This window comes from Natrix helvetica, assembly GCF_964273705.1.
Source record: "Natrix helvetica genome assembly, chromosome: 1".
Taxonomy (NCBI): Eukaryota; Metazoa; Chordata; class Lepidosauria; order Squamata; family Natricidae; genus Natrix; species Natrix helvetica.
The window spans coordinates 202,739,876-202,766,808 of NC_138548.1; the positions used below are offsets into that span (position 1 = coordinate 202,739,876).

General features: G+C 42.7%; 1 protein-coding gene across 1 annotated transcript in view; it reads right to left on the reverse strand.

Moving 5' to 3' along the window:
- LOC309382618 (metabotropic glutamate receptor 6-like) overlaps positions 1 to 26,933 on the reverse strand; it is a 43,042-nt gene that overhangs the window by 891 nt on the left and 15,218 nt on the right. Inside the window, exons 3-10 of the mRNA XM_081934323.1 lie at positions 24,225 to 24,441; positions 20,675 to 20,810; positions 19,256 to 19,410; positions 17,167 to 17,307; positions 13,339 to 13,539; positions 12,124 to 12,263; positions 8,431 to 9,366; positions 1,399 to 1,624 (exon numbers count right to left, since the gene is read on the reverse strand). Coding sequence (XP_081790449.1) covers positions 1,399 to 1,624; positions 8,431 to 9,366; positions 12,124 to 12,263; positions 13,339 to 13,539; positions 17,167 to 17,307; positions 19,256 to 19,410; positions 20,675 to 20,810; positions 24,225 to 24,441 — 2,152 coding nt within the window. The remainder of the gene's footprint in view (positions 1 to 1,398; positions 1,625 to 8,430; positions 9,367 to 12,123; positions 12,264 to 13,338; positions 13,540 to 17,166; positions 17,308 to 19,255; positions 19,411 to 20,674; positions 20,811 to 24,224; positions 24,442 to 26,933) is intronic.

A 26,933-nucleotide genomic window follows, 5' to 3' on the forward strand; every position in this document is an offset into this window, starting at 1 on the left:
GTACTGGACTTCACTTCCCATTATTTGCAAGCAACTTGAAGGATGCCAGATTGAGAAATCTGATTTTTATAGCTGGGACTTTTGACTGGGTGGTCAAAATTCAAACACTGTGGCCATGATGGTTCTTAGCTTTAGCTATTTATGATGCCTTTGACTTCTTGCTCATTTTGTATGTAGGTACGTATTAATATTTCATAATATCATAGGTTGGACATAACTTGGATAATTTTTTCATTTATTTCACTGATTCCTTTTTACTTTTTTCTTTCTTTGCATTTTTACTCTCTTTTTAATTTTCTTCTGAGTTTTGTTTGTATTAGTTTTTATAACTGTAACTAAAATTATATCTATCTAATCTAATCTATCACCTATCACCAGCAAACACAACTGGTGGGTTACTCCTACCTTTCTATCAAACCTGAGCTGGGTAGAATTTTGCCTGATGAAGCCAAAATGGACTGAGCAAATCTATCTTTTCTTTGGTATTTGCTTGTCACTGAGCATACGTCCTTCTATTTTTGCTTCCACCTTTTATTTTGAGCATCCAATGATGCTTTAGGCACCCATTTGAAACACCATTAAAATGTAGAAAATAAGTCAGCATTCTTGGCCCCATTTGCTGAGGGGGTTTAAAAGAGATATCGAGGGACCAAAAGTGGCCTCCACGTCGTACCTTTTACATTGCTAAACTAAGGAATGGAAAAAAAAAACATTTAAAAATATCTTCCACTGATGAGCAGCAGCTTTTGTGTACTTTGCTGAAGGTAGGGGTGGGCTGCTGTGGGTTTGCAGGGGTTTGGGAGAACCTCTAGCTAAGATTTTGTGCAGTTCAGAGAACCCCCAAATCCCACACCTGGCTGGCCCCGCCCACCCTGCCCCTCCCAGGAGTCCCCATGTGGCCCATTTTGGATGCAGGTAAGTGCAGGGTGCGCACGGAAGCTCAGGGAGGGCAAAAAACGGGCCTATTGCAAGTTTGGGAATGCGGAGGCCATTTTCACCCTTCTGTAGGCTCGAGGAAACGCCCCCACTGCTGTAGTGCAGAAGGCCGAGTAGGCCACGCCCATCATGCCCACGCCCACCCAGCAACCGGGCAGGGAACCCCTTGCTCAAATTTTTGAAGCCCACCCCTGGCTGAAGGACCCTGTAGGAGTAACATCTCTCACTAATACTGAGGTTTTGTTTCAACAACGTAATTGGTTGGAATGCAAATTTTTAAGATTTCATTTCTCCAAGGCACTGTGGTGGTAGGAGAAAGGGGGGGGGGCATGATACTTGATGGGTGAAGCAGAGGGAAAGGAAGGAATGGTACTTACAGGGCAAGTCGAGGTCAACTGGAGGCACATCAAGTGGGGTCACCAAAGAGCAAATAAAAGTGATACCTACTTTTGGGTTACTTACTGTCCTGTTTCTCATCTTTGCTTTCGCCATTCTGAGCACCTTTCTGAGAGAGCCTCGTGGAGGCATTGACAGCTGTGGCTGCTGCCTTGAAGCTGCGCTTGCGTTTCTGCACATTTTGTTCCGGGTGGAGGATGATGACATAGACTTTGGGTACGTAGAGCATCCCGAGAGAAACAAAGGCGCTCAGGCTCATGGAGATGGTGAGGGTTGTTGTCTGAATGTACATCTGGGAGGGAGAAACACACAGGACTGCATTTTAGTCCAGGCGATCCGGACTGTGGCATGCCATCACCAGGATCTTGTAAGTTCAAGTCAAGTCACTCCTGAGTCAAAGTTGACTTCTAGTGCCTTACAGGGTTTTCTTGGCATGAAACACAGAGTTTCACATTGCCTTTCTCTGACATAATTTTCCTTGATCCATTACCCAATAACTAACCAGAGCTAACTTTGATTATATTTCTAAATCAGCCTCCTAGATGGGCATGGCATCAAACTATAAACTTTATTCCGGCCGTCATCATTTTAGGTTCATTGGGTGAGGAAGAGTCAGAAGTGACATGAAATTGTTCAACTTTAAATGTCAAAACTAGAGATCTAAAATGAAGAGCTACCCTATTTGATCTTAGAGTTGCCTTCATTGGCTCAGAAAGGAGGGTCTTGCCTTGAAAGTACCCTTAGTAAAATTATTGTAATCCTTGTCGTCTGCTCACTTACCTGACATACAAATGCTCACTTATTTCTATAGCAATTCTAAAACTCCTATACCCACTCAACACCCCAAAGTCTTTTGGTTTCCATGGATATGCTTATCAGAAGTAAGCATCCAATGGCCTTCCATTGTTTTTCCGAACTGAATTTCCATCTCCTCCAAGAGCAATGCTGAAGAATGCTGGGCATTCTATTTCAATAACATCTGGAGGGATCTGTTCCTGCACTACTGGTTTATAGGATCAACTTCTGAGTCTGCCTGGTGTTACCTTCTAGGGAGCTTCTACTTAGTTCAGTATTCCTCAAGCCTAGGTTGCTAATGGATGCTGCCTTCCGCTACCTCCTGAACTGAAATAGAAGACATGTATTACTTTTACACTCACACACACACACACAATTTTCTTTTAAAACTATGAATGAGCAAGAACTGTCATCCCTCAAATTGCATCTCCTGCATTTATTGGAAAGGAGGAAGCAGGCCGGAGGAGCTAATCATGAAAAGATGCACTTCACAGGTGCTCTAAATACAAAAGTACCTTTTCCTTTATTAATGGATGTAACGTGGCAAAGACACAGACAGCTTTTGAGCATTCCATGATGAATTAATCAAGAAGAATCATGACACTGAAATGAGAGCAAGGAATACTTGGTTGGAGTGCCTATTTAAACTCCTGTCTTCAGTCTTACAATACAATACAATACAATACAATAGTAGAGTTGGAAGGGACCTTGAAGGTCTTCTAGTCCAACTCCCTGCCTAGGCAGGAAACCCTATACCGTTTCAGACAGATGGCTATCCAACATCTTCTTAAAGACTTCCAGTGTTGGGGCATTCACAACTTCTGGAGGCAAGCTGTTCCACTGATTAATTGTTCTGTCAGGAAATTTATCCTCAGTTCTAAGTTGCTTCTCTCCTTGATTAGTTTCCACCCATTGCTTCTTGTTCTACCCTCAGGTACTTTGGAGAATAGTTTGACTCCCTCTTCTTTGTGGCAACCCCTGAGATATTGGAACACTGCTATCATGTCTCCCCTAGTCCTTCTTTCTCTTAAGCTAGACATACCTAGTTCCTGCAACCGTTCTTCATATGTTTTAGTCTCCAGTCCCCTAATCATCTTTGTTGCTCTTCTCTGCACTCTTTCTAGAGTCTCCACATCTTTTTTACATCGTGGCGACTCTTCTTTCTTGGGAAGAGCTCAGGATAGCGGTAAAAATGATCTACCATAGTGTTTGGTGTCATGGTTTGCAATTTGGTCTAGAATTTCAGACGGTGGCTTAGAAACTAGGGGATTGTGAGTTCTAGGCCTCCCTTAAGCATGAAAGCCAGCTGGGTGACTGGGTCAGTTGCTCTCTCTCTCAGCCCAATCAACCTCAGCCCTATGATTCTTCGCTCATAGGATTGTTGTGGGGGAAATGAGAGGATGAAGGAGTATTATATGTTTGCTACCTTGTGTTATTTATAAAAATAATAAAGGTGAGATAATAAGTAAATGGATAGAATTACTCCTGGGAAGACTTCAGGGGAAGGCAATCTTTATTCTGCATAGAATAACAAACTCTTGGCATCTTTAAAAAAATAAATGAATAGGAGTGGAATAGCAATAGCACTTAGATTTATATACCACTCCACAGTGCTTTACGGCATTCTCTGAGTGGTTTACAACGTCAGCATATTGCCACGCATAATGTTCAGCCCCAAAAGAAAGGGAGGTTTAATTCTTTCCTGGAAGGTCATTCTCCCTTTAAAAATTGCCCACTTAGAAGCTGTAGCACCAGGAGACCCATTGGGCTGTAAGAAGAAAAGCAGTTGGGTGAGCAGACAAAGCCACAGATCAGCAGGGAAACAGAAATCTTTCCCTTCCTTCAGCCCTAAACCAGAATCCACTTCAAAATTCCTCCCTCCCAGGGATCCATTTATACAGAAACAAACACACAGAAAAAAATCATATCTTACAAGCAATTGTAGCATTCATGAGATTTGGGAAGGGTGCCATTGAGCAAATGGCATGAATTGCATAATTTAAATCAGTTGCATGCAGAATGAGATGAATTATGGAATGAGTCTTAGCTGAGGGTTTTTTTGACTGATGGCAATGACATAATTAATGGCATTTGCGTGATGTGGTCATAGCATGCTTGCTATGTCTTGGTGATTAGCAATGTAATGGGATGGATGTTTATGATAACATCTAATTTTTCTTCAATCTCTTAGTTGAATGTAGTCTAAGTCTCCTTGTTAAGCACTCCATCCAGTGTGAGCCATGATTTGTTTCATCAATGAATTAAGTAGTACTATGATTTAAAACAGCAAACTAAACCATCATTTATAAAGACAGTGGCAGGATTTTCACTGCACATTAAGCCACATCGACCAAACCACATACAGTTCAATGTGATGCCTAAACAAATATATTTAAAAGAGAATATATAAAATATTTTCTTTTATAACAGAAATAAATGTTACAAGAGAAAATTGAGCTCTTCTATCTCTTCTGGATAATATCTTATAATATCTTGTAAGACACAATGACTGAAATCAAGCAATCATGTTTCATTTTAGATTTGCAGGGATCCAATACCTGGGTGGAAAGAATAACAGAAGACTATTAAATGGCAGCATGAAGCATTATGAATTCGCTCTAACTATTCATTTGTCATCTAGAAGTCACCTACATTTTTCAGTCCTGATACCATGGCCTTCATTTAGTCATGTGGTGAACCAGTCACAGTGGTTTGCGAAGTATGATTTAGGCTGTTATAGGTTGAATTTGTAGAAAATACTTCACCTGGTTATTGTGTTAACCCAATTTTGAAGTTTGTGGAACACACTGAGCAATAAGCTATCCAAATCATTAGGATTTGCACAAACCATAAAAATGGGGGGTAAAACTAAATTTAATGCAAATATAACTGTTAGCAGACCCTGTAATAGTGCCTGCTAGAGAACATGACTTTCTCATGCTATCATGCTTTTAATCTTTTCCTTGATGTCCAGTTAGGAGGTCATGCAATGATATCATGTGATCTAAATCTCATAAATAAAAAGGTATGTCACATTACTAAAAAAAAACCCACAAACAGACAAACAAAAAACAGGACACCAAGAAAGGCATACAGCTCGTGGCTCTTTCAAAATTGAGTTCTACTTTTAATGCTAGGCTTCCTGCATCTGAAATTTTCTAGATATATTGGACTTTTACAGCAAGTGATAGGATGGTTTTATTCCATTTTTATTTTACGCCTTCATAATTTGATTCATGTTGTTTTAATCTTATCGTGGATGCATCAACATTGAATATTTAGTTTTTGCTCTTGTTCAATGTAAGCTATTGAAAAATCTGGAGGAATCTAGTAGCTTTTACTCTTAGTTATTCTGATCTTTTGCTGTCAAAAACTAACACGACTCTCCTCCCACATTGTAAACTACTCAAAATCTATGTAATTGCAGAAGGTATAAGTCAGACCATTATATAAAGAATCCCCAGCCTGCTCAGCTAGGCACGAGGCAACTGGGTGACTTTGGGCCCGTCACTCTCTTTCAGTCCAACCCACCATTTAGGGTGGGTATTGTGGGGAACATGGGAGGAGGAAGGTGTTCATTGTTCATATGTTCACCACGTGGAGTTATTTGTAAAAATAAGAAAGGTAAGATATAAACAAACAAATAGAAGCCATAATCCAGGAGTGGGCTGCTACAGGTTCGCCTGGGTTCGGGAGAATCTGTAGCTAACGTTATGGCCGGTTTGGAGAACCTCCAAACCTGTGGGACCTGTCCCACCGTATCCCTCCCAGGAGTCTCCATGTGGCCCGTTTTGGATGCGAGGTAAGTGCAGGGCCCATGCGGAGGCTTGGGGAGGGGGAAAAACGGGCCTCCTGGAAGTTTTGGAAGGCCAAAAATGGGCCCATTTCCAGCCTCCAGAGGGCAGTTTTCACTCTCCCAGAGGCTTGAGGAAAGCCTCCGGAGCCTGGGGAAGGCAGAACCCCCACCCGCCGTGGTGAAGGAAATCGACTAGGCCACCCACCATGCCCATGCCCTGCTCAGCTGCTCAGCCACCAAGCAGAGAACCCCTTGCTGAAATATTTGAAGCCCACCCCTGCCATAATCCCAAGGTCAGTGAGGGTTGAGATTTTAGGGGTGGAGGGAAACAAACTCTATCTGGGTGTTTGGTTGAAATGATCTTTTACTTTCCTGTCTACTTATCTCTATTGGAAGGAAATGGGGCAAGATTATTGAGCTGCCTGGGGCCTTCATTCTGAACTGGGATAACTTGTAGATCTTTTAGAGCAATGTTTCCCAATCTTTGTCCCTTGAAGATGTATGGACTTCAACTCCCAGAATTCCCCAACTAGCCAGTTGGAAAATATTGCTTTAGAATGCCTACAACTTCACAGTCACCCTTAATATAAAGACACCAGAGACCAACTGCTAGAGCTAGGCAGCCCTGATTTAAGCAGCCATACTTCTTTGCTTATTCATACAGTTCAGTTTCTAGAACACATTCCTCCAAAGACGACAATTAACCCTAGCTGAGCAAAAACCTGCCACCCTGCTATCAGGAAATAGAGATAATCTGATACAATGGGAGCATCTTCTTTTCCCCAATAGCTTTGGAAGGCACATTGAGCCAAAAGCAAGAGAATTCTATGTCAGTAGTGGGAGATATGGCAATGTACTACTTTTATTGGACTATCATCAGAATGTGCCCTTCCCTATTTCAGGCCTTCCTCAAAGATCATGGAAACAGCCTTTGAGGGTTCAAGCTGACGAATGCAACTTCCAGCTGAGGGCTGAGAGGCAGCATGCCACTATTCTAGACATCAGGTAGGGAATGCTTGAAAGTTTTGATGCTCCTTCCCCAAAAGGACTTCTTTATCAATACAAAACCAGCCTAGGAAGGGAAAGGGGCAAGGCTTTCCAACTGTCTGCAATTCTGCATATTTGACATGAAAAAAGAGTCGCTCAATAAAATAGCTGATATGGGAAGGCCACAAAATGGGAATGTCTCAGTTGTTTCTTATATATGATTCCCAGCCTATTTTAGGCACAGAAGTATATTTTCCTTCCTCTCCTGAAATAAATAGAGGCTTTCGCTCATTCAAAAGATAGATTTGAAAATGCAGGTGACTCAACATGGGGTGGGGAGGGGGGAAGGTTAAAATAGCATCCTGGAAATAAATTCCTGCTCAACCATGGAGTTCATTGTGAGATTTGGCGGCTCCTTCCTTCCTTCCTTCCTTCCTTCCTTCCTTCCTTCCTTCCTTCCTTCCTTCCTTCCTTCCTTCCTTCTATCAATCTTATCTAGTTATTCTTGAGAGGATAACAATTAGGGAATCTCTATTTTGTTGTCTTGAGTTTCCAGAAGAAAGTGAACATGTAAATGCCACTGCAACATAAAACAGATGAGGAATCCCCTAGGCTTGTTTTATAATGTGTAAAATGTCTTTTAGTTAGAACATGGCTGGTTTAATATAGTTTTTTTGGAACCCCATGAGCCTGTTCTTGCAAACTGAGAAAAAGCTAAGAAGCAAAACAAATTTCTTAAGCCTTGCAGAAGTTCAAGGCACATCCAGCATTCCTCTGAACCACCCCCCCACCCCCACCCCCCACTCAAAACTGGGGTGATTTTTCCCATTTGGGGAATGAATTTAATGATTTGAAAAGGGTGCCATAAGCTCCTGTAAGTGCCTAATTCAGGCTCTTAACAGACAGAATGAAAAAACAGAACAGTCTGACTTTGTCCACGTTGCCTGTTACAATGACATCATAGCTTAATGAGTAGCCCTCGACTTACAATTATTTGTTTAGCAACCATTCCAAGCTCCAGGGGAAAAAAGTAACTTACAACCAATCCTCAAACATACAACTGTTGCAGCATTCCCCACAGTCATGTGATCAAAATTCAGGTGCTTGGCAAGGGGCATGTATTTGTAGTGGTTTGCAATGTCCCGGGGTTATGTGATTGCCATTTGTGAGCCTTCCCAGCCAGCTTCCAACAAGCCAAGTCAACAGGGTAAAGTGGATTCACTTAATGCCCACACAATTCACTTAACAATGTTGGCAAAAAGGTGATAAAATTGAGCACAACTCATGTACTGTAATAACTGCCTTGCTTAGGTCTCATTCTGGTCTCAAACTGAGTTTACTGTGGCGATGTGTGACCCAACAGTTGTAGGGGTGAGGACAAGTTATAAGTCATTTTTTCAGTGCTGTTGTAACTTGTTTAGCAAATGATGGCTAAACAAATGGCTGTAAGCCGAGGACTACTTGTACTTAAATCCTGTTGTCTCTTGTACCACCCCACTCCTTGTCCTGATTGCTCCCACCTTCTCTGCTGACTGAGCTGTGCCAAAGAAGATGGGCACAAAGGCCAGCCAGACGATGCAGGTTGTGTACATGGTGAAGCCAATGGGTTTAGCCTCGTTAAAGGTCTCGGGCACACCACGGGCCTTGATGGCATAGACGGTGCAGGTAACCATCAAAACAATACTGTAGCTGAGGCAGGAGATGATAGAGAGGTCTGACATGTCACATTTGAGGACGCCCCGGGCAAATTCTGGGTTGGGTGTATGTTGCTCTTCATAGTCAATGATGCTATGGGGTGGCTGCACCCCCAGCCAGATGACCACAGCCACAACTTGCACGGATGTGAGGCTGAAGGTGATTATCAGTTGGGAGGTGGGGCTGATGAATTTGGGTGGAGTCACTGACTTCTTGCCTTGTTCAAAGATGCGATAGATGCGGTTGGTTTTGGTCAGCAATGCTGAATAGCTGATGGCCATGCCCAAGCCAAGAAAGAGGCGCCGGAAGGCACAGATGGTAACACCTGGTTCAGCAATCATCAGAAAAGTGATGGTATAGATGAGGAAAATCCCAGTGAGTAGGACATAGCTCAGCTCACGACCTGAGGCTCGGACAATGGGGGTGTCGTTGAAACGGATGAAGGTGATAACGATGAAGACAGTGCCAAGGATGCCCAGAATGGCCAAGAAGATGGGCAGAATGGCCCAAGGGGAGCTCCACTCCAGCTTGACAATGGGTGTTGGGCGGCAGGCTGTACGATTGAGATTGGGCCGCATGTCAAAGGGACACATTTCACAGTTGAACTCATCCAGTTGGTACTGGTAGCCATCACATAGCTCACAGTGCCAGCAGCAAGGGACACCTTTCACCATCTTCTTCCTCTCTCCTGGGTTACAGGGGAGGCTGCATACTGATGAGGGGATCTCCTTCTGTCCCCCTGACCACTGCATGTCCTCGATCTGTGGGAGAATCAGAGAAAGCCAGAGAATAGTGATTGGCATTTATCTCAGAGAATCACATCTGTGTTTCAATATCCTGCAGATTTTTCTTAGTTGATGGCATATGACAACAATGTACTTGTAAGGCAGTCTCTTGATAAACTTATATGAACATGATTTGGGTAAACTGGGGTTTGACTGTCTAGTGACAAAATTGGTCAAAACTCACTAGTACCAACCTCACCATTACAAGGAACACAGCATGTGGAACCACGAGGGCAGACAACCTAGCTAGAACTTCTCTAGCTTACTGAATAGTGTTATGTGAAAGCTTTGAATGACCAAAGCCATGATCGGCAGCGAAGAGAATATTTACAGGGACATTTGGTGACATAGATGCCACATGGAAAATTGCCAGCTGGAATACAAGAAGATTAAGAGGGGAAAAGCATAGATTAATAAATGAAATGAAAGAAGAATAAATATGTTGTGCATTTGAGAACCTAAGACAAGGGAAAGGACATAAAAGAGTACAATGAAAATATTCTAATGTTATGGTCTGGAACTGAATATATTCAGAGAAGTGGAGGTTTAGGTTGAATTGAACACTGGAATTAAAGACTGAGAGGACTTCTTTTGAATTTGGGTGACATTTGAGCGATATTTTGATCTGTCCTTGGAGAAGCCTCTAATAGGGAAAACATACTGAAATGGGCTCTTTTAAAAGAAATAAAATATGTTTTTGTTTCTTTGGCATTCTTTTTCCAATTTGCTATTACCCCATCGCTATATTCCAGGATTGTTGGAATATAAGAGCTTTCTCACAAAGCACAGATTGTGCAGAGGGAGTACAATATTGGAAGATTTTAACAGCAGTTCTTTGGATGATTAATTATCATGGGGTCAGACTCATAAGCAGCCAATGAGGTATGTTCTATCATAAAGGTAAAGGTAAAGGTACCCCTCTCGCACATATGTGCTAGTCATTCCCGACTCTAGGGGGCGGTGCTCATCACTGTTTCAAAGTCGAAGAGCCAGCGCTGTCTGAAGATGTCTCTGTGGTCATGTGGCAGACATGACTAAACGCCAAAGGCGCACAGAACGCTGTTACTTTCCCACCAAGGTGGTCCCTATTTTTTTACTTGCATTTTTACATGCTTTCAAACTGCTAGGTTGGCAGAAGCTGGCACAACTAACGGGAGCTCACTCTGTTACGTGGCATTAGGTTTCGAGCCACCGACCTTTCTGATCAACAAGCTCAGCGTCTTAGCCACTGAGCCACCGCATCCCTCAATATTCTATCATAGAAATGCATTAGAAGGAATATATCCAAGAGTGGATAGCAGTTTCTCATTTGTTCTTTATAGTTCTCAATTTGGTACCTTAAAATAATGTAGAACAATGTCCCATTCAACATTATATGTCCCATTCACCATTCAGATCCATCGCTACAGGTCCCACGTGCTACAGAGCTTCAACTGATGGGACCCAAACCATGTGCCTTTTCTGATGTGGCTTCGACCTCTGGAACATCATCGACCCCTGAGATGAGGTTAACTTCATCCCTCTGAGCCTTTTGTAAGGCTTTGAAAATATAGTTCTTCCACTTAAATGTCTATGGAGATTCTCAGTCATCCAGGTCATGGTTGTCCCAAAGGTGCTTTTTTCAAGAGTCAACTGGACTTTCTTTGAAGACGTTTCACTTCTCCTCCAAGCAGCTTAGAAGCTTCTTGGATGAGAAGCAAAACATCTTCAAAGAAAAACCAGAAAGTCCAGTTGACTCTTGAAAAAAGCACAGTTGGGATACTTCTGCTAGCAACCCTTGGGGATTCACGGGGAGCCTGTGCAACGATTTAGATGGTGTTCCCCTGCAATCTTGTTTTTAATCATCTTACTTGTTTTTATTTATTTTTAAAGTGTTTTAATAAATGCAATATTATTTTAACCATTGGTTGTTCATTGCCTAGCATCACGCTTAATGATATGGGCAGCTATATACGGTAAAAGTGTTAAATTAACAAATAAACAACAAGTAGGTAAGTAAGATAAAGTAAGGTAAAATCGTATATACCGTTGATGGCCAACCTAGGGCACACATGCCCGAAGTGGCATGCAGAGCCATGTCGCATGGCACGCGCGGCGTCTCCTGTTCCTCTTTCAGGTTTCTGGCGCACTTGCGTGTGCGACGATCAGCTGGCCTTCATGCGTGTGGCAGTGCCAGAAACTAGAAGAGTTAGTCTTCCATTTTTCAGCGTGAGCATGCGCACTGACCAGCTGATTGTCATGCGTGCATGTGCGCCAGTAACTAGAAGACTAGCTGGGTGCACCGGAAATCAGAAGTTCATTTTCCGGTGTGTCCATGCCCCCTGGGCAGCTCTTCCTCCTGGCCACAACCTAGATGAGCGAGTGCCAAAAAGGTTTGCCATCACTGGTATATACCATACGAATGCTGGGAGGAATTTAACTGAAAGAGATGCTGTGGCCAAGTACAGACGTTGGTAACTCTCAACAGGGCCAGCTCCCAGTTGAATTTTTCTTCAAAACCCCAGAGTACCCAATGGTGATTATTGCAAAGCAGAAGAGAAATTTTGAAAAGAAGAGGGCTAAAAATTCAACCACATATCCAGAGGTGGGCCAGTTGCTCTACAATATCAGCTCGAGCAGTATTGCTGCCGAGGGGAGTCATATTTTCAGGATTATTTTTATAACGGGGAAGAAAGTGTATCAACATGATCTAAAGAGGATGATGATTGATTGATTCTATGCTCTGTCACTCACATTCAGTCGAAGGTATTCTGCCCACTGGCCAATGGCCCTGTATCCTGGGGCCGTAGTATTTGTCAGCTGATACTGGAAAATATCATAGCGCCCAGGAGCATCTCCATTTTCGTTGAACATTACTGGTGTTCCAGCACTGCCTGCGGGAAGGAAAAGGTTACAGGGAGATACGGACATCCTTCAAGATGGAGATGCTCCTAAAGAGGAGGAGACAATTTGTGCTGAGGGACACTGGCCGATAGTGGGAAGAAGAGTTGTAAGGAGCCTCCAAGGTCGGATGTGATAGGCAATCTACTCAGGGGTGTTTGGTTTGCTGTTGTGAAAACATAGGTTTGCTCTTGTGATGTGGGGCACAAGAGATTTAGGGTCTAAGCTTGTGAAACTTTTTAAGGGTTGTTTCCTACTGCAAGCATTGATAGATAAGAGAAAACCACAGATGAGTTTTCTCTATCTCTCTAGAAGATGGACACATCCTATATTGGCAAGAATAGGACATGTCGAGCCAGTGGTGAGATTCAAACTTTTCTACTACCGGTTCTGTGGGCGTGGCTTGGTGGGCCTGGCAGTGAAAGGATACTGTAAAACCTCAATTCCCTCCCCACTCCAGGGAAAGGATACTGCACAATCCCCATTCCCTCTAGATCAGCTGGGACTTGGGAGGCAGAGAATAGATGGGGACGGGACCAGTCAGAGGTGGTATTTACCAGTTCTCCGAACTACTCAAAACTTTCACTACCTCTTCTCCAGAACTGGTCAGAACCTGCTGAATACCACCTCTCTGTCAAGTACGACATGCCTGCAAAATGTGCATGACAAATATGTTGACCTGGAGCTGCTGCTTTGGATCTTAACGTGCAGCTTCCCCTTGCTTGTGACCTAAAGCTGTAGAATCTGGGGAAAGCTTTCTCACTCCTTCCTGCCCTGATTGCTGCAAATTTGTATTTGCCTACCAATTCATGATCTCAGCCTTCCATCCTTCCAAGGTGGGTAAAATGAGGACCCAGATTGTTGGGGGCAATATGCTGACTCTGTAAACCGCTTAGAGAGGGCTGCAAAGCACTATGAAGCAGCATATAAGTGCTATTACTATTGCTATCACAGCCCTACGTTGCTCTAAAACTTTGCTCAGTTCTCCATGTCTGCAAGTGTAGAATATGACACACAGCGATACAACCCAGCGTCTTGGCTGAAAAGGGGGTTCTCTGTCAATCTCACCATTGAAGTTGACCCCCAGAATGTAGTTCAGCAGGGTTCGCCCATCAATAGGATCCATCTTGTCACACACCCCGATTTGGCCTGAACAGAGCTCCATATGCATGTTGTGCAATGCATGGGCCATGGCATAGACAGCGTCAATCACAAACTGCACCTTTCCCTCCTGCTCGTAAGTAGATTCTCGCCCAATTCGTTCATCTCCTGAAAAATTGGGGGAGGGGGAGGGGGGAATGAGTCAAACTACTGGCAATTGTAAATACCCACTCATATTAAAATACTACCTGGTCCTGTGAAAGCTTTTCCTTTGATTCTAGTCTAGTGCCTTCCTTCCAGAATTCAGCCGTGGTGGCTCGGTGGTTAGAATGCAGTGTTGCAAGCTAACTCTGCTCACAGTCTGGGGTTTGATTCTGACAGGCTCGAGGTTGACTCAGCCTTCCATTCTTCCGAGGTCAGTAAAATGAGGACCCAGGTTGTTGGGGGCAATAAAGGACATTTTAAGCCACAGAGAGGGATATAAAGCACTATGAAGTAGTATATAATTTCAATTTCAATTTTATTTGATTTCTAGACCGCCCCCTCTCCCCGAAGGGACTCGGGGCGGTGTACAGGTACCACATTAAAAACCATATACATAATAAATACCCTTAAAATCAAATTAAAGTCTAAGTGCTATTGTTATTTCTTCCCTAAAGCAAGAGAGTCAGCTATGTTGCTCTGCTTTTTTCTTCTTGAGATGCAAGATTCTTCTTTTAATTTCCCTGGCCTTTTAGATGTTCTTTTCTTTTTGCTGGCTGTGATAATTTGACTACCTGCCTCATCAGAGCCATCCTATACCTCATCTCGAACATGCCGACTTTTGTTTTCCCAGAAAAATACCTATCCAAATAATGATTCATATCTGGGCAGCATAATAATTTCTTTTCATAAATTATATTGCATCTCCTGTTCTCAGATGTATTGACAATGCTACTTAGAAGGGGGGGGAACAGTTTAATGCTATTCCATTTGCTATCAGCAAAACATTCTGTGCATTTCTCCATTCTGAAGTAGAACATAATTTATCACGCTAGTCAAGTTTTTTATTCTTTATATTATGCAAATGAATGTATACCCAGCCCAGAATAAGAAATTAGGCTAGATGGCTGATTGTAGGGCACCACTGTCAATATCCCCCCATATTAAAGAGATAAAACAAATTGAAAAGTACAAGGCTAAAACACTGAAGCACAACCCAATATGGAAGAGTATGGAGATAGGCTTTAAAAGAGATTCAACAATTTTTGTATCAACATCAGTTTGAGTCAAATAGATACGAGTGGGGTGAGATAGATACAGGTAGTCCTTGACTTACAATAATTCATTTAGTTATATGCCTTGAGGTTGTACTTGGAGAGTATTAGAATGAGGGGAAATCTGCTTTCATACAGGTGCAACTAATCAGGACTTAAAGCTCTCTTACGCACTAATTGGGGATGAGACAAGGGCAACGTCAAGGAGAAGATTTCATTTGTCAGTACAAACTGTGTACATGGGAACGGAGGTCAGGTTACATGTCATGATCAAGGTAATGTGTGATGTGAAAGTTGTACTTCTGGATGTCTAAACTACATATCCTTAGTTCATGTAAAGAATAGTAACTATTCACAAGGCTGTCTATGAAAACCTGAAAACCTCCTTCTCCATATCCCATTCTTTAGGACAGGGGTGTCCAAACTTGGGAACTTTAAGACTTGTGGACTTCAACTTCAGCTGGCTGGGGAATTCTGGGAGTTGAAGTCCACAAGTCTTAAAGTTCCCAAGTTTGGACACCCCTGCTTTAGGACATCGATGCTAAACCAGATTGGCAGGTCTTTCTTTCTTTCTTGCCAGCTCCTGACTTTTGATGAATTTCTTCCCAAAGCAGTTGTGGTGTTTTAATCTTGCCTGTCTGCTTCCTTAAACAATTTGCGTAGAGAGGAATAAGAGAGAGGGAGGCTGAACATAATCAACTTTTGTTAATGTTTTGTTTTGTTTTTTGTCAACACGCGCCATGCCCCACCACCATGCCCCTTCAGTTGCCAGCAATTTGGTGGAAGAGAAGAGGATGTGGGAAGTATTGGGGACCTTTGGAGATGGGCTTGAGAGATCAAGGGGAACAGATGGATTATGACTAGAGAAGTCAGAGGGCCAACTAAAAACAGTGAAAAGAGTAAGGTTGTACATTTAGGCAAGAAAAACGAAATGCACAGGTACAGTATAGGTGGTACTTGCTCAATAGTAGTAACTCTGAGAGGGATCTTGGAGTTCTAGTGGACAACTATTTAAATATGAGCCAGCAGTGTGCAGCAGCTGCCAAAAAACCCAACACAGTTCTAGGCTACATAAACATAGGGATAGAATCAAGATCACGTGAAGTGTTAATACCACTTTATAATGCCTTGGTAAGGCCACACTTGGAATCCTGCATTCAGTTTTGGTCGCCATGATGTAGAAAAGATGTGGAGACTCTAGAAAGAGTGCAGAGAAGAGCAACAAAGATGATTAGGGGACTGGAGACTAAAACATATGAAGAACCGTTGCAGGAACTGGGTATGTCTAGTTTAATGAAAAGAAGGACTAAGGGAGACATGATAGCAGTGTTCCAATATCTCAGGAGTTGCCACAAAGAAGAGGGAGTCAAACTATTCTCCAAGGCACCTGAGGGTAGAACAAGAAGCAAAGGATGGAAACTCATCAAGGAGAGAAGCAACTTAGAACTGAGGAGAAATTTCCTGACAGTTAGAACAATTAATCAGTGGAACAGCTTGCCTCCAGAAGTTGTGAATGCCCCAACACTGCAAGTCTTTAAGAAGATGTTGGATAGCCATCTGTCTGAAACGGTATAGGGTTTCCTACCTAGGCAGGGGGTTGGACTAGAAGACCTCCAAGGTCCCTTCCAACTCTGCTATTGTATTGTATTGTATTGTATTGTATAACTTAAGTAATTGAGCAAATAACCCATAATTCATTATCAGTATAGAAAAGGAGGCTGAATTGGACATTTTCCAGGAAAAAATAGTGCCTGAAGAGGAGGCAGGGACTCTTTTTTTTCTTTCTGTCATGGGGCCGGGGGGGGGGGGAGGGAGGGAGGGGAAGAAAGAGACTTGAAGTCTAATCTCTGTTCCCTGTGGAGGTGAACAACAGCTTAGACCAGTGACGGCTAACCTTTTTCGGATCGTGTGCCAAAAGCGGGGGGAGCACAGGGGGGTTGTGCACGGGCGTGTCCACACCCATGATGCTATGCGCGTCACCCCCCTCCCCCCTACTTTTGGTGCACAATGGACACGTTTTTCACCCTCCCCAGGCTCCAGAGGCTTTCTAGGAGCCTGGGGAAGGCGAAAAGAGCCTCCCCCCACCACCCCGAAGGCCCTCTGGAGGGCAAAAAACAGCCTTACAGACAACCCGGAAATTCAGGAACAGTGACTTCCGGTTTGCCCGTAGGGCTGTTTTTCGCCCTCCGGAGCCTTCAGGAGGCTTCCCTGAAGCCTCCAGAGGGCAAAAAACAGCCAAAAAAGAAGGCCGAAGTCAGCTGGCCAGTGCGCACATGTGCGTGGGAGCTGACAGGGCAACATCTCGTGTACCCTAACAAATGGCTCCACGTTCCACCTGTGGCACGTGTGCCATAGGTTCGCCATCATGGGCCTAGGCCTTGAAGCTCTGTGATTTTTTTCTACCACAATCACCTCAAAAACAGGGATTACGGTGCAGTTGCAGAATCATTCATTGGAGCAGTTATTCTCTGTATTAACTCTCCTTGCTTTACTCCTCCCTCCCTCCCTCCCTAGCTCCACACATCGGGGGTAGCCCTACCAGTACATTTGCGGTTCCCTTCATCATACTGGAACCCTGGGCGGGTTAGTTTGCACCTGAAGTCTTCCTCCCAGAATTCAGCAAACCAGATGTTGCGCCGATTGTTCTCCAAGGAACGGGTGGTGAAGTATTGGTCAAAACCTGGAAAGAGAACAAGGAAGGAGTGGGGTGTTTATGGCTTTGCAGGCTTTTTTTTTTTCAAAGAACCATCAACTTTTTAAAAGATAGTTGAATCCCGATCAGCTGTTTAATCCCTCAATTTAGCGTTATCTCCATGTGAAAAGGTTTTCCTTCTTGGCTTGTCAGGGTGGATCACTTTTAAGAGCAAAGGTGTCGGCTGTGCTGGTTCATCCTCATGCCAGATGTGTGTAAATGTGTGCCAGCATCCAGTCATCAATTACTTAGAAATAGAGAGGGTTTTTAATCTATCAAGAAGAAACTTCTGTAGAATGCAACATTACTCACTCCCACCAGTCAAACTTTATCCCTCAGAATTCATTCCCTTGAGAGAGTGCTATTCTCTGTTACATTTTGTCACTATAATTTATCCTTTTATTTTAGAGACATTAACAAAGTCTTTTGAGTCTCAGCCATTAGCAGATTGAAATCCCTAAGCACAAATATCTGTCTGGGGCAAAACGGAAGGGGGACAAGACTCTTCCCACTCATTGGTCTTCCCATCTCTGAAGAGTTGCTTTATGTCTATTGAATCATGGCTTCTCTGTTGCCTTAAAATGGATTAGTTACCAATAATGCGTTTTAACACCCTCCCACATTCACAACCCAGGCTCTTAGAGAAGAGTGCTTAAGAATGAAATGCCTTTTTAAAATGAACTAATAAGCAGTTGTGCTCAATAGAAGATGAAGGAATAGGGAACATGATTACTTAAGGATACATTTTCCAAACATTTACTTTGTTGGTTTAACATATGCAACCGGGACATATGTGTCATTGTTAAACTGTGAGTTATAGAGGATTAGTTTTACCCAAACTAAGCATGGTACTTTTAAATTAAACTCCCATGGATATCCATGTCATGCAAACATAGAGAAGATAACAATTGGTTTAAACTGGGACTACCACATCTGGGCTGCAAGCTGTTGAGAAGGCTAGTTCATATATGCTATTAAGTTGAGGACACCATATTGAGTAGCAGAGCTCTAATCATGGGATCCTCTGTGTTCTCTGAGTTTGGTTGTTTGATTGTGGATGTTTCATTATTTGACTAACATCTTCAGTGCTAGTTGTCTATGGGGTTTGTTCCCTGTTTAATTACAGTAGCTTGCCCTCCTAGTGTTGCTGGTGTCATTTTCTCCTTTGTAGTTCTTTAATTAGGGTATTGTTTTCTGCTTGATTATTATTCATCCCTATTTATCTGGGTGTAGGCTGCTGGAGAGGATGTGTTCTGATCTTTTTGTTTCCTTCTTAACCTTTTTATTTTCTCCAATGGTGTACAAGTGGCTTGTTTCTATGTGTCTGTTGATAGCTGATTGGCCTGAACGCCAAGCTTTCAGAAATTCCTAGCGGTTTTAGTTTTAGCTTAGTCTAAGATGCTTACAGTTTCCCAGTTAAAACTGTGCTTGAGTCTGTCCATGTACTCTGAGATTAAGGATCGCTAGTTCTAACTTGCCATCAGTAGCAAAAGTTAATTCTCTGCCATCTACTGGTGTCCAGGATTTTTATGGTTCTGATCCCCAGCCCTTGTTAAACTTTCCTCCAGTGTTCAATATAGATGAACCTGCAAAATGGGTGTTAATAAGAGTTCCCTCTCATCCATTGTTTTACTCTACATCCATTCAGTAGTGTAGGGATAATGAAACGGACAGAAAAACGATGGAGGTAGATAGAAAAAACAACACTGCCTTTTCAGGAAGAATAACAAATGCAGAAGTGACATTCATTCTGGGGGATATCTGTCACTAGTTTGCTCAGGGCAATGCTGGTCATTTTCTACTAGGTCTCAGGAAGGAAAGTGAATCTTGGAGTCATGGCAGAATAGACCAGATGTGTCACATGACGTCAGCCAGTTTGTGTTTCTCCCTGCTTTCCCAAACCGAACGCTGTTGCTCTCCTCTAAGTTTTTGTTACCTTCAATCGAGGCTCTTTTGGGTAAGATGGTCACTGCTCCTTCAGCCACTTCCTCTTGCATCAGAATGGGGGAGATCTTGGAGCCCCAGCTGTCAGAACCTACCCAGAGGAACTGCCCCGTCAGATTGGCAAAGCGGGCGGCTTCCAGCACTCGTCTGCAGGGGTGCAATGGAAGAACGAGAGGCGTTCACGATTAACCCCTTAAGCAAGACAAAGCATGCCTTGTCAATCGCCTTTTTTTTTTTGCTGAGTCCCTTTGATGTTGTGCTGCATGGACATCTTATCCCCAGCTCTTGTGTGAGACAGACTTGATTCAACTTTGGCCATACCAGTGTTTTGCTCCTTGTTCCAACTGATGTCAGGAAGGCCTCAAGATCTGCATGAACTGTTAGGCTCTGTCTAACATTGCATAGGAAAGTCAAGGGACTGGCAATGAATGGGAATCAAAACACTAAAGGCAGGGTAGGGGTCTTCAGTGGGGACCACAAATTTCACACTGAAATAATCTTCTGCAAACTCAAGGCTGAGTGGAGATTGCTGCACCTCAACCACAGGGAAAATGTAACTAGTGAAGTCAGAACTGCAGCTAAAAGCTGCCGTATAGTTAATGCTAGGCTAAATACTATTGCATGCAGCGCTGAGCCCGGAATAGACACCTTTTTTTCTAACCTGGGAGTTGGGCAGCAATTTATTTATACATTTATGGGTGAAACAAAAGACATATCTAATGATGGAATGTCATTGGGAGATGGTGGTGTGTAGAGGGTTGTGGGAATAACATTAAATATAGTAGAGGTTAAAGACAGATCTAATATTTTATGAAATAAAATATTGCTGAAAATTATGCAGCTGCACACGAGTGTTTTCATTGACAGATTTCAGCAGGATGATCTACTGTGATCTGGGAGGTAGAAAACAGGAGCTGGCAGGCCAAATGTGGATTTGAAATTGCCTACTCTTCTGCTATGATTTGTTTTGATCATAGTTTTTTGATCTAGCGTACAACTCATGGATGAATTAATCACAGTTTACTTAATTCTTGATTTGAATTTATTCCTTTTTAGCTGCTCCTATTGTGTACCTCTCTGGATTGATAAGAAATGTGGATGGGCCACAAAATCCAACCAGGCCTAACTAGGAACAAACCACATACTTGCACATCTAAGACACACTATACTTTTAATTTAATTTAATTTAATTTAATTTAATTTACGGTAATCATTCCCTGAATAGTTTTTGTTTGCATACCATACTAAGCTGAAAATAACCTCAGATTTAGCCATCTTGTTCCCCTGATAATTTTGGACCAGATTAACCCACTGTACTGGGTGTTGTCAGGACGAAACGGGGGAACTCTTAGTAGGAAGGCAGAACACAAATATACAAACAAACATAAAAAAAGGCAGATGGCGCATTTACTTGATGTCGTCCTCATTGGCAAAAATGATGATGCCGCGGGCATTGGGGGTCTCCATCAGTCTCTTGATCATTTTGTTAAACTCCCCTGGCTTGGGTTCTCGTGGGATCTTGATGGACTGGGCAATGCACACTCCACCTGCCAGGTAGGAAAAAAACTTTAGGAACTGATTGGGAAAACTTGGTTTGGTGGCTGAGCATCTGCCTTATACACAGGAGGTTCAGCGTCTTCTATTTAAAGAGACGTTGGTTGCAGATCATGGTGAGGTCTCATGGTGCTTGACATCCCAAAAGCTGACTGTTGCTTTGAGTAACAAAGAACCCTGGTCTACATTGGCAAGTCATCTGATCTGGAATAAGACCCCTTCCTATGTTCCTATTCTGTTCTTCAGTCTCAAACAAGATTATTCTGAACTACTTCACAGTCCTTCTGATACTTTGCTGATGTTTCATATTCCTGCACACAGCCCAAAGCTATGCCGGTTCCTAAAATGGGTTCAAGAAAGCTTCATATTCACCAGAAGCTTTTTGGAACTTCTTGTGGTCTAAACCAGTGTTTTTCAACCTTGGCAACTTGAAGATGTCCGGACTTCAACTCCCAGAATTCCCCAGCCAGCGAATGCTGGCTGGGGAATTCTGGGAGTTGAAGTCCGGACATCTTCAAGTTGCCAAGGTTGAAAAACACTGGTCTAAACTACACTAGACGCATCAATATATAGAAACAGAGAAAACTGGTCACAGAAAAAGACCAGTGGTCCATTGAATCTGCCCCTTGAGATTTTTTTTCCTTGTTGTTTTTGTTTTCTTTTTCATTATTGTTTTTTTTTTTTAAACAAAATTATTTGGACGTGTGATTATCCCAAACATGTTTAAACTCAGCAACCGATGATTGACCTACTACCTCTGCTGGAAGTTGGTTCCAAAGTTCCACTACTCTTTCTGTAAATGTTACTTCCTAACATTACTTTTGAACTTCCCTCCTGTCACTTTGTGGTTATGCCCCACCATGGCTAAAACATACGATGAATGGTTGCAGGAACTGGATATGTCTAGTTTAATGAAAAGAAGGACTAGGGGAGACATGATAGCAGTGTTCCAATATCTCAGCGGCTGCCACAAAGAAGAGGGAGTCAAGCTATTCTCCAAAGCACCTGAGGGCAAGACAAGAAGCAATGGGTGGAAACTAATCAAGGAGAGAACTTAGAACTGAGGAGAAACTTCCTGACAGTTAGAACAATTAATCAGTGGAACAGAAGTTGCCTCCAGAAGTTGTGAATGCCCCAACACTGGAAGTCTTTAAGAAGATGTTGGATAGCCATTTGTCTGAAATGGTATGGGGTTTCCTGCCTAAGCAGGGGGTTGGACTGGAAGACCTCCAAGGTCCCTTCCAACTCTGTTATTCTATTCTACAGTATTCTGTGTTCTTGATTTTGCTTCATATTGAAAATACTGCCTTCTAGAACCTTGTTCACATCTTTCATATATTTAAAGTTTTCAGTCATGTCCTCCACTTCCCTTCTGTCTTCCAGGCTGTACATATGCCATTTCTCCAATGCACCATTTTTATTGCCTATTTCTGAACTTGCTCAGTCTTATCAATATCTTTTTTTAAAGTGAGGTCTCCAGAATGGGACATAGTATTCCAAATGGGGTCTGACACATCCACCCATGCTTGTCTTTAGTCGGAGATAAAATGAGGGTTCTGGGAGGAGAGGGAGGGACTTAAAGTGGGTAAGGTATTGATTGATTGGAAGAGGATTAATACTCTCTCCAACCTGCCATCACTAAAAGACACCTGCAGCCAGGCAGGGCAGATGAATCTCATACCGTTTTGGAGAAATGACGGCCCTGTCTTTTCTTGAAAATGTTCAATGAGGGAGCATCAACAGCTCCAGGAGGCAAGCTGTTCCATTGCTTAGCTCTCACAGTCAGGAAATTCTCCCTCAGTTCAAGTTTCGATTGCTTACTATAAAGCTCTTTTCAACACCCCTCATCTTTTGGACAACATTCATATAGGGCAGGGGTGTCCAAACTTGGCAACTTTAAGACTTGTGGACTTCAACTCCCAGAATTCCCCAGCCAGCTCTGGCTGGGGAATTCTGGGAGTTGAAGTCCACAAGTCTTAAAGTTGCCAAGTTTGGACACCCCTGATATAGGGAATGCCTGCGTAAAAAGATCTATCTTCAATAGGCAGTGAAAGATGTATGAGTACATACCTCATGAATTTCAGAGTGCATATACCACCAAGAAGAAAGCTAGCCATGAACGACTACTATACTACTATTTCCTGAGTAGTCATGCAGCGCAGCCTTGCTGGCTAGAAATGTGGAAATTACAGACCTAACACATGAAGGCTGTACAGTGGTACTTTGGTACTCATCGTTAATTGGTTCTGGGAAGCTTGATGAGTATCAGAAATGATGAGTACCAAACAATTTTTCCCATAAGGAATAATGTAGCAAGTCACAAGGCAGCCAACACTGACCGATTCTCACTTGTGAGTTGAATACCAAACAAACAATGTGTACCGCCTGGGGCAAATTTTTCAGGTCAAAATGTGGTTTTGACGTGTACCAAATTTGATGAGTTTCAAAGCAGTTGAGTACCAAGGTCCTACTGCATTAGCTTTTATCTTTGAAATGTTCTATATGCTCACTGTGGGGGGGGGAGGAAAAAGATCCTGGAAACCAAATAAGCCTACAAAGTACTTGCTGCCAACAGAAAGTATGAAAACCACTAGTTTATTCCTAAAAATAATTTGGGGAAAGGAGGAATTCTCAGAAATTAGTGGCTTGTGTACGTAAGAGGTAAAGATAGGATCTTCCTTGAATTAACCTTGACTCCTGATGAGTAATATTGTATGTCCTTGTAGATATTTTGGTAACAATACAGAAGTGGCTTGCTACTGATAGCAGTCAGTAGAGATCAGTCACGGGCTGAAAAGAGCAAAATCTCACAGACTCGTCAGTTTCACACAAATAACCAAACTCAACTGCCCGTATTGCCATAACTCATCCGATAACCATATTTTTGAGTTCACATAATGACCTAGAGGCTCAGATAGCAGAAGACATGCTGCACCCCAAATCCCCAACTCCATATTACTTTAGATTAAAATGTGATGAGGGCGACCCAGCTATCGGACAATAGATACGGAAGAAATGGCTTATGTTGCATGTGACTTGCTCTGTTGAGCTTCCATAATCTCACAAGGCATCATGCCTGGTCCATCAGCCATGTCCCTCTAGTCTATACCCTCGTCTCCTCCATTGGCAGCAATCCAGAGCACAGCTACTCCAGAATCAAAGGCACATTTGTTCCAGTGAGGATCTGGCCTAGGATACAGGGGTGGGACCTTTTTTTCCCCATTGCATTTGCAGGCTGCAAAAATAAGAGCCAATCTCTGATCCCATGCAGAATGCCTTTCCCTGTATATGGAACAACTGCAAGCAGCTTTCATGTGTCTGAGATCATGGGCTGTTTTTCCAGGGAATTAGCGGCTTTACTGATCCCCATCCCTCAGCTTCAGACGACATTGCTCAGCCCCTCTTACCGGCTTCCCGGGAGATCTGCAGAAAGGCATCGACCCCACTCTCGCCATAGCTGCCCTCAGAGGCCAAGGTGGAGACATAATTCCAGCCTAGCGCTTTAACAATGTCTACCATAGTTTGAGCTTGATAAGAGTCAGGAGGCACCACGCGGGAGAAATAATCGTAGCGGTTATTGTCACTGAGCTCCGGTGCTGTGGATGCATAGCTTATCTGGGGAATCTGTAGAAGTGGAAGAAAATCATGGATTAGAAGTGGTATGTTATCCTGAGCCTCCATCCTTGAGTTATGCCAGGGATCTTCCTCTCCAGCTGTTCCTTATTCATTTAGTCCTATTTCTTTTGTAAAAATATTTCTGCACTGCACCATCAAAGGCTCACCAAGCTCACATCTTGTCCCTCTATTTTTATTTTAATCCATTGTGTTTTATCGAATCCTCCCCGTACTGACACAATATTAAGGCTAAATGGTAGCTTTTTTGTTACAAAGCAAAAATGCTCTTAAGAGATGGGGAATAATGACCCGAGTGAGACTTAAGCTTCTTTGTCGACTGATTTATGGCATATAGTATGGCTCCCATTAATATTCACGAACACAGAGTAATAATTACCATAACTGTGTGACAAAATTTGCCCTGTACAAATGTCTTAGATCCATTTTCACAATATCTTATTTTCTTTTTGCTTTCTTCCCTCCCCCCGTTGCTTAGATTTTATTTTATTCGAAAAGTTAAAATACCAATCAAAACAAAAACAGAGAAAACAAAACTAGATATAACATTTTAAACTATCTGCGTTAACGGGGAAAAAAAACACATATACATATATTTTCACAATATCTTAACGAAAAAAGGAAGCAGTGGATGCAAAAGTAAAATAGCAAAATGTTAAAGGCCGAGAGATATTTTAAGATGCTATCATTTTTAAAATATTAGAAGATTTTTTTTTTAAAAAAAGGCATTGCTAGCCTATAGGCATAGCATGCAATGTATCTCCAGAAAGAAATAATTCCAGGATGTACTGTAAAATGTCTCTCTCTAGTAAACAGTCCCTTACTTCATTGGTAGGAACATCAGAGTTAGCCTCAGTGTCAGCAGGATGCATTTAAAAAGTGTTCATGAGTGCAAGAAAAGATGACATTCCTTCCTGCCCCATGTGCTAAAGTCAACTAGTTTGAGCACAATCTTTAACAATAGTTCTATTCACGCAACATGCTGGCTTGTTGAGTAAAACACCAAAAAACACCCAAAACACAATGAGCAGCTCCTACCCTTCCATAACTTCAGTAGTGATCTGGTCTCCATGGATCAGGGTTGGGTTCCTGCCAGTTCTAACCTCTTCTATAGAAGAGGTTCCACAAATCTACCATGCCGTTTAGAACCAGTTCCAGTTCCCTCCCCCACCCGTCCGCACCACGTTTGCCCCGCCCCCGCTCACTGATTGGCTGGCTCACCAATCCCCCCCCTGCCTCTAAGAGTCCTATCTAAACCTTAAAGTCTTAAAGCTGTCAAGTTTGAACACCCCTAGGGTTTTTTTCTAAAGGGTTAGAGGTGCAAGGGTCTTGTAACTTGACAGCTTTAAGACTTGCACACTTCAATGCCAGAGTTCCTGAGCCAACATGACTGGAGGAGGAATTCTGGGAGTGGAAGTCCACAAGTCTTAAAGCTGTCAAGTTTGAACACCCCTGGGGTTTTTTTTCCTAAAGGGTTAGGGGTGCAAGGGTCTTGTAACTTGACAGCTTTAAGACTTACGTGCTTCAAATGCCAGAGTTTCTGAGCCAACATTTTGGTTGCTAAGCAGGAGGGTTGTTAAGTGAGTTTCACCACATTTTACAAGTTGGCCACGCCCACCCAGTCACATGGCTGGCAAGCCACTCCCACCCAGTCACATGGCTGGCAAGCCACTCCCACCCAGTCACATGGCCAGCAAGCCATTCCCACAAAGCAGGCCACACCTACAGAAGAGGTTCTAAAAAAATTTGAAACCCACCACTGCCATGGAAACAATGTGATGCTCACCCATGGGGAAAAGTCTTGGACATGAAGGCTTCCTCCAGGTTTTATCTCCTTTGGAAGCTTTTGTGTATATACAGAGTTTCCTTGCTGCAAGCAGTGTGGCTCAAATGAAACCACCTTATGGTTTAGGGTGCAATGAATTATTGGACCATTGCTGGGTTCCTAAGAATTTCTTATGCTCAAAACGCTTTTTAAATGCATCATGCCAAATTAGAATGTAAATGAAGTGAAAGGCAGCTGCTACCCAATCATTAAAAAAAAGGCCTCAAATATTGCTAATAGTTAGCAATTGCTAACTATTAAAATCATTTTAATAAACTTCTTGTTAATTATAAAATTGTAGCCATTCTGAGTTGGAAGGGCTCTTTGAAATGACTGAGTTGAACCCTTTGCTCCCTGCAGGAATCCAAATTAAAACATCCCAGATAGATAGCTATTTAGCTTCTGTTTGAACTCATCCAATGAAGGGGAAACCAGCATGTCTTTGGGTAGCTGGGTCTACTGCTGAACTATTCTTAGGGAGGTTCCCCTCCCACCTATAATTCCAATGGAATTTGTCTTGGGTAGATGCAGAATTTTCAGCAGTGGTTATTTTACCTGGGGAATTTTGGAAGTCACAACATCCAACCCATCTGGAAGGTTCTTTCTATTTATAAATACTAGATGCTGTCATATCCTCCCTGTGTTTTCTGTTCTCCAG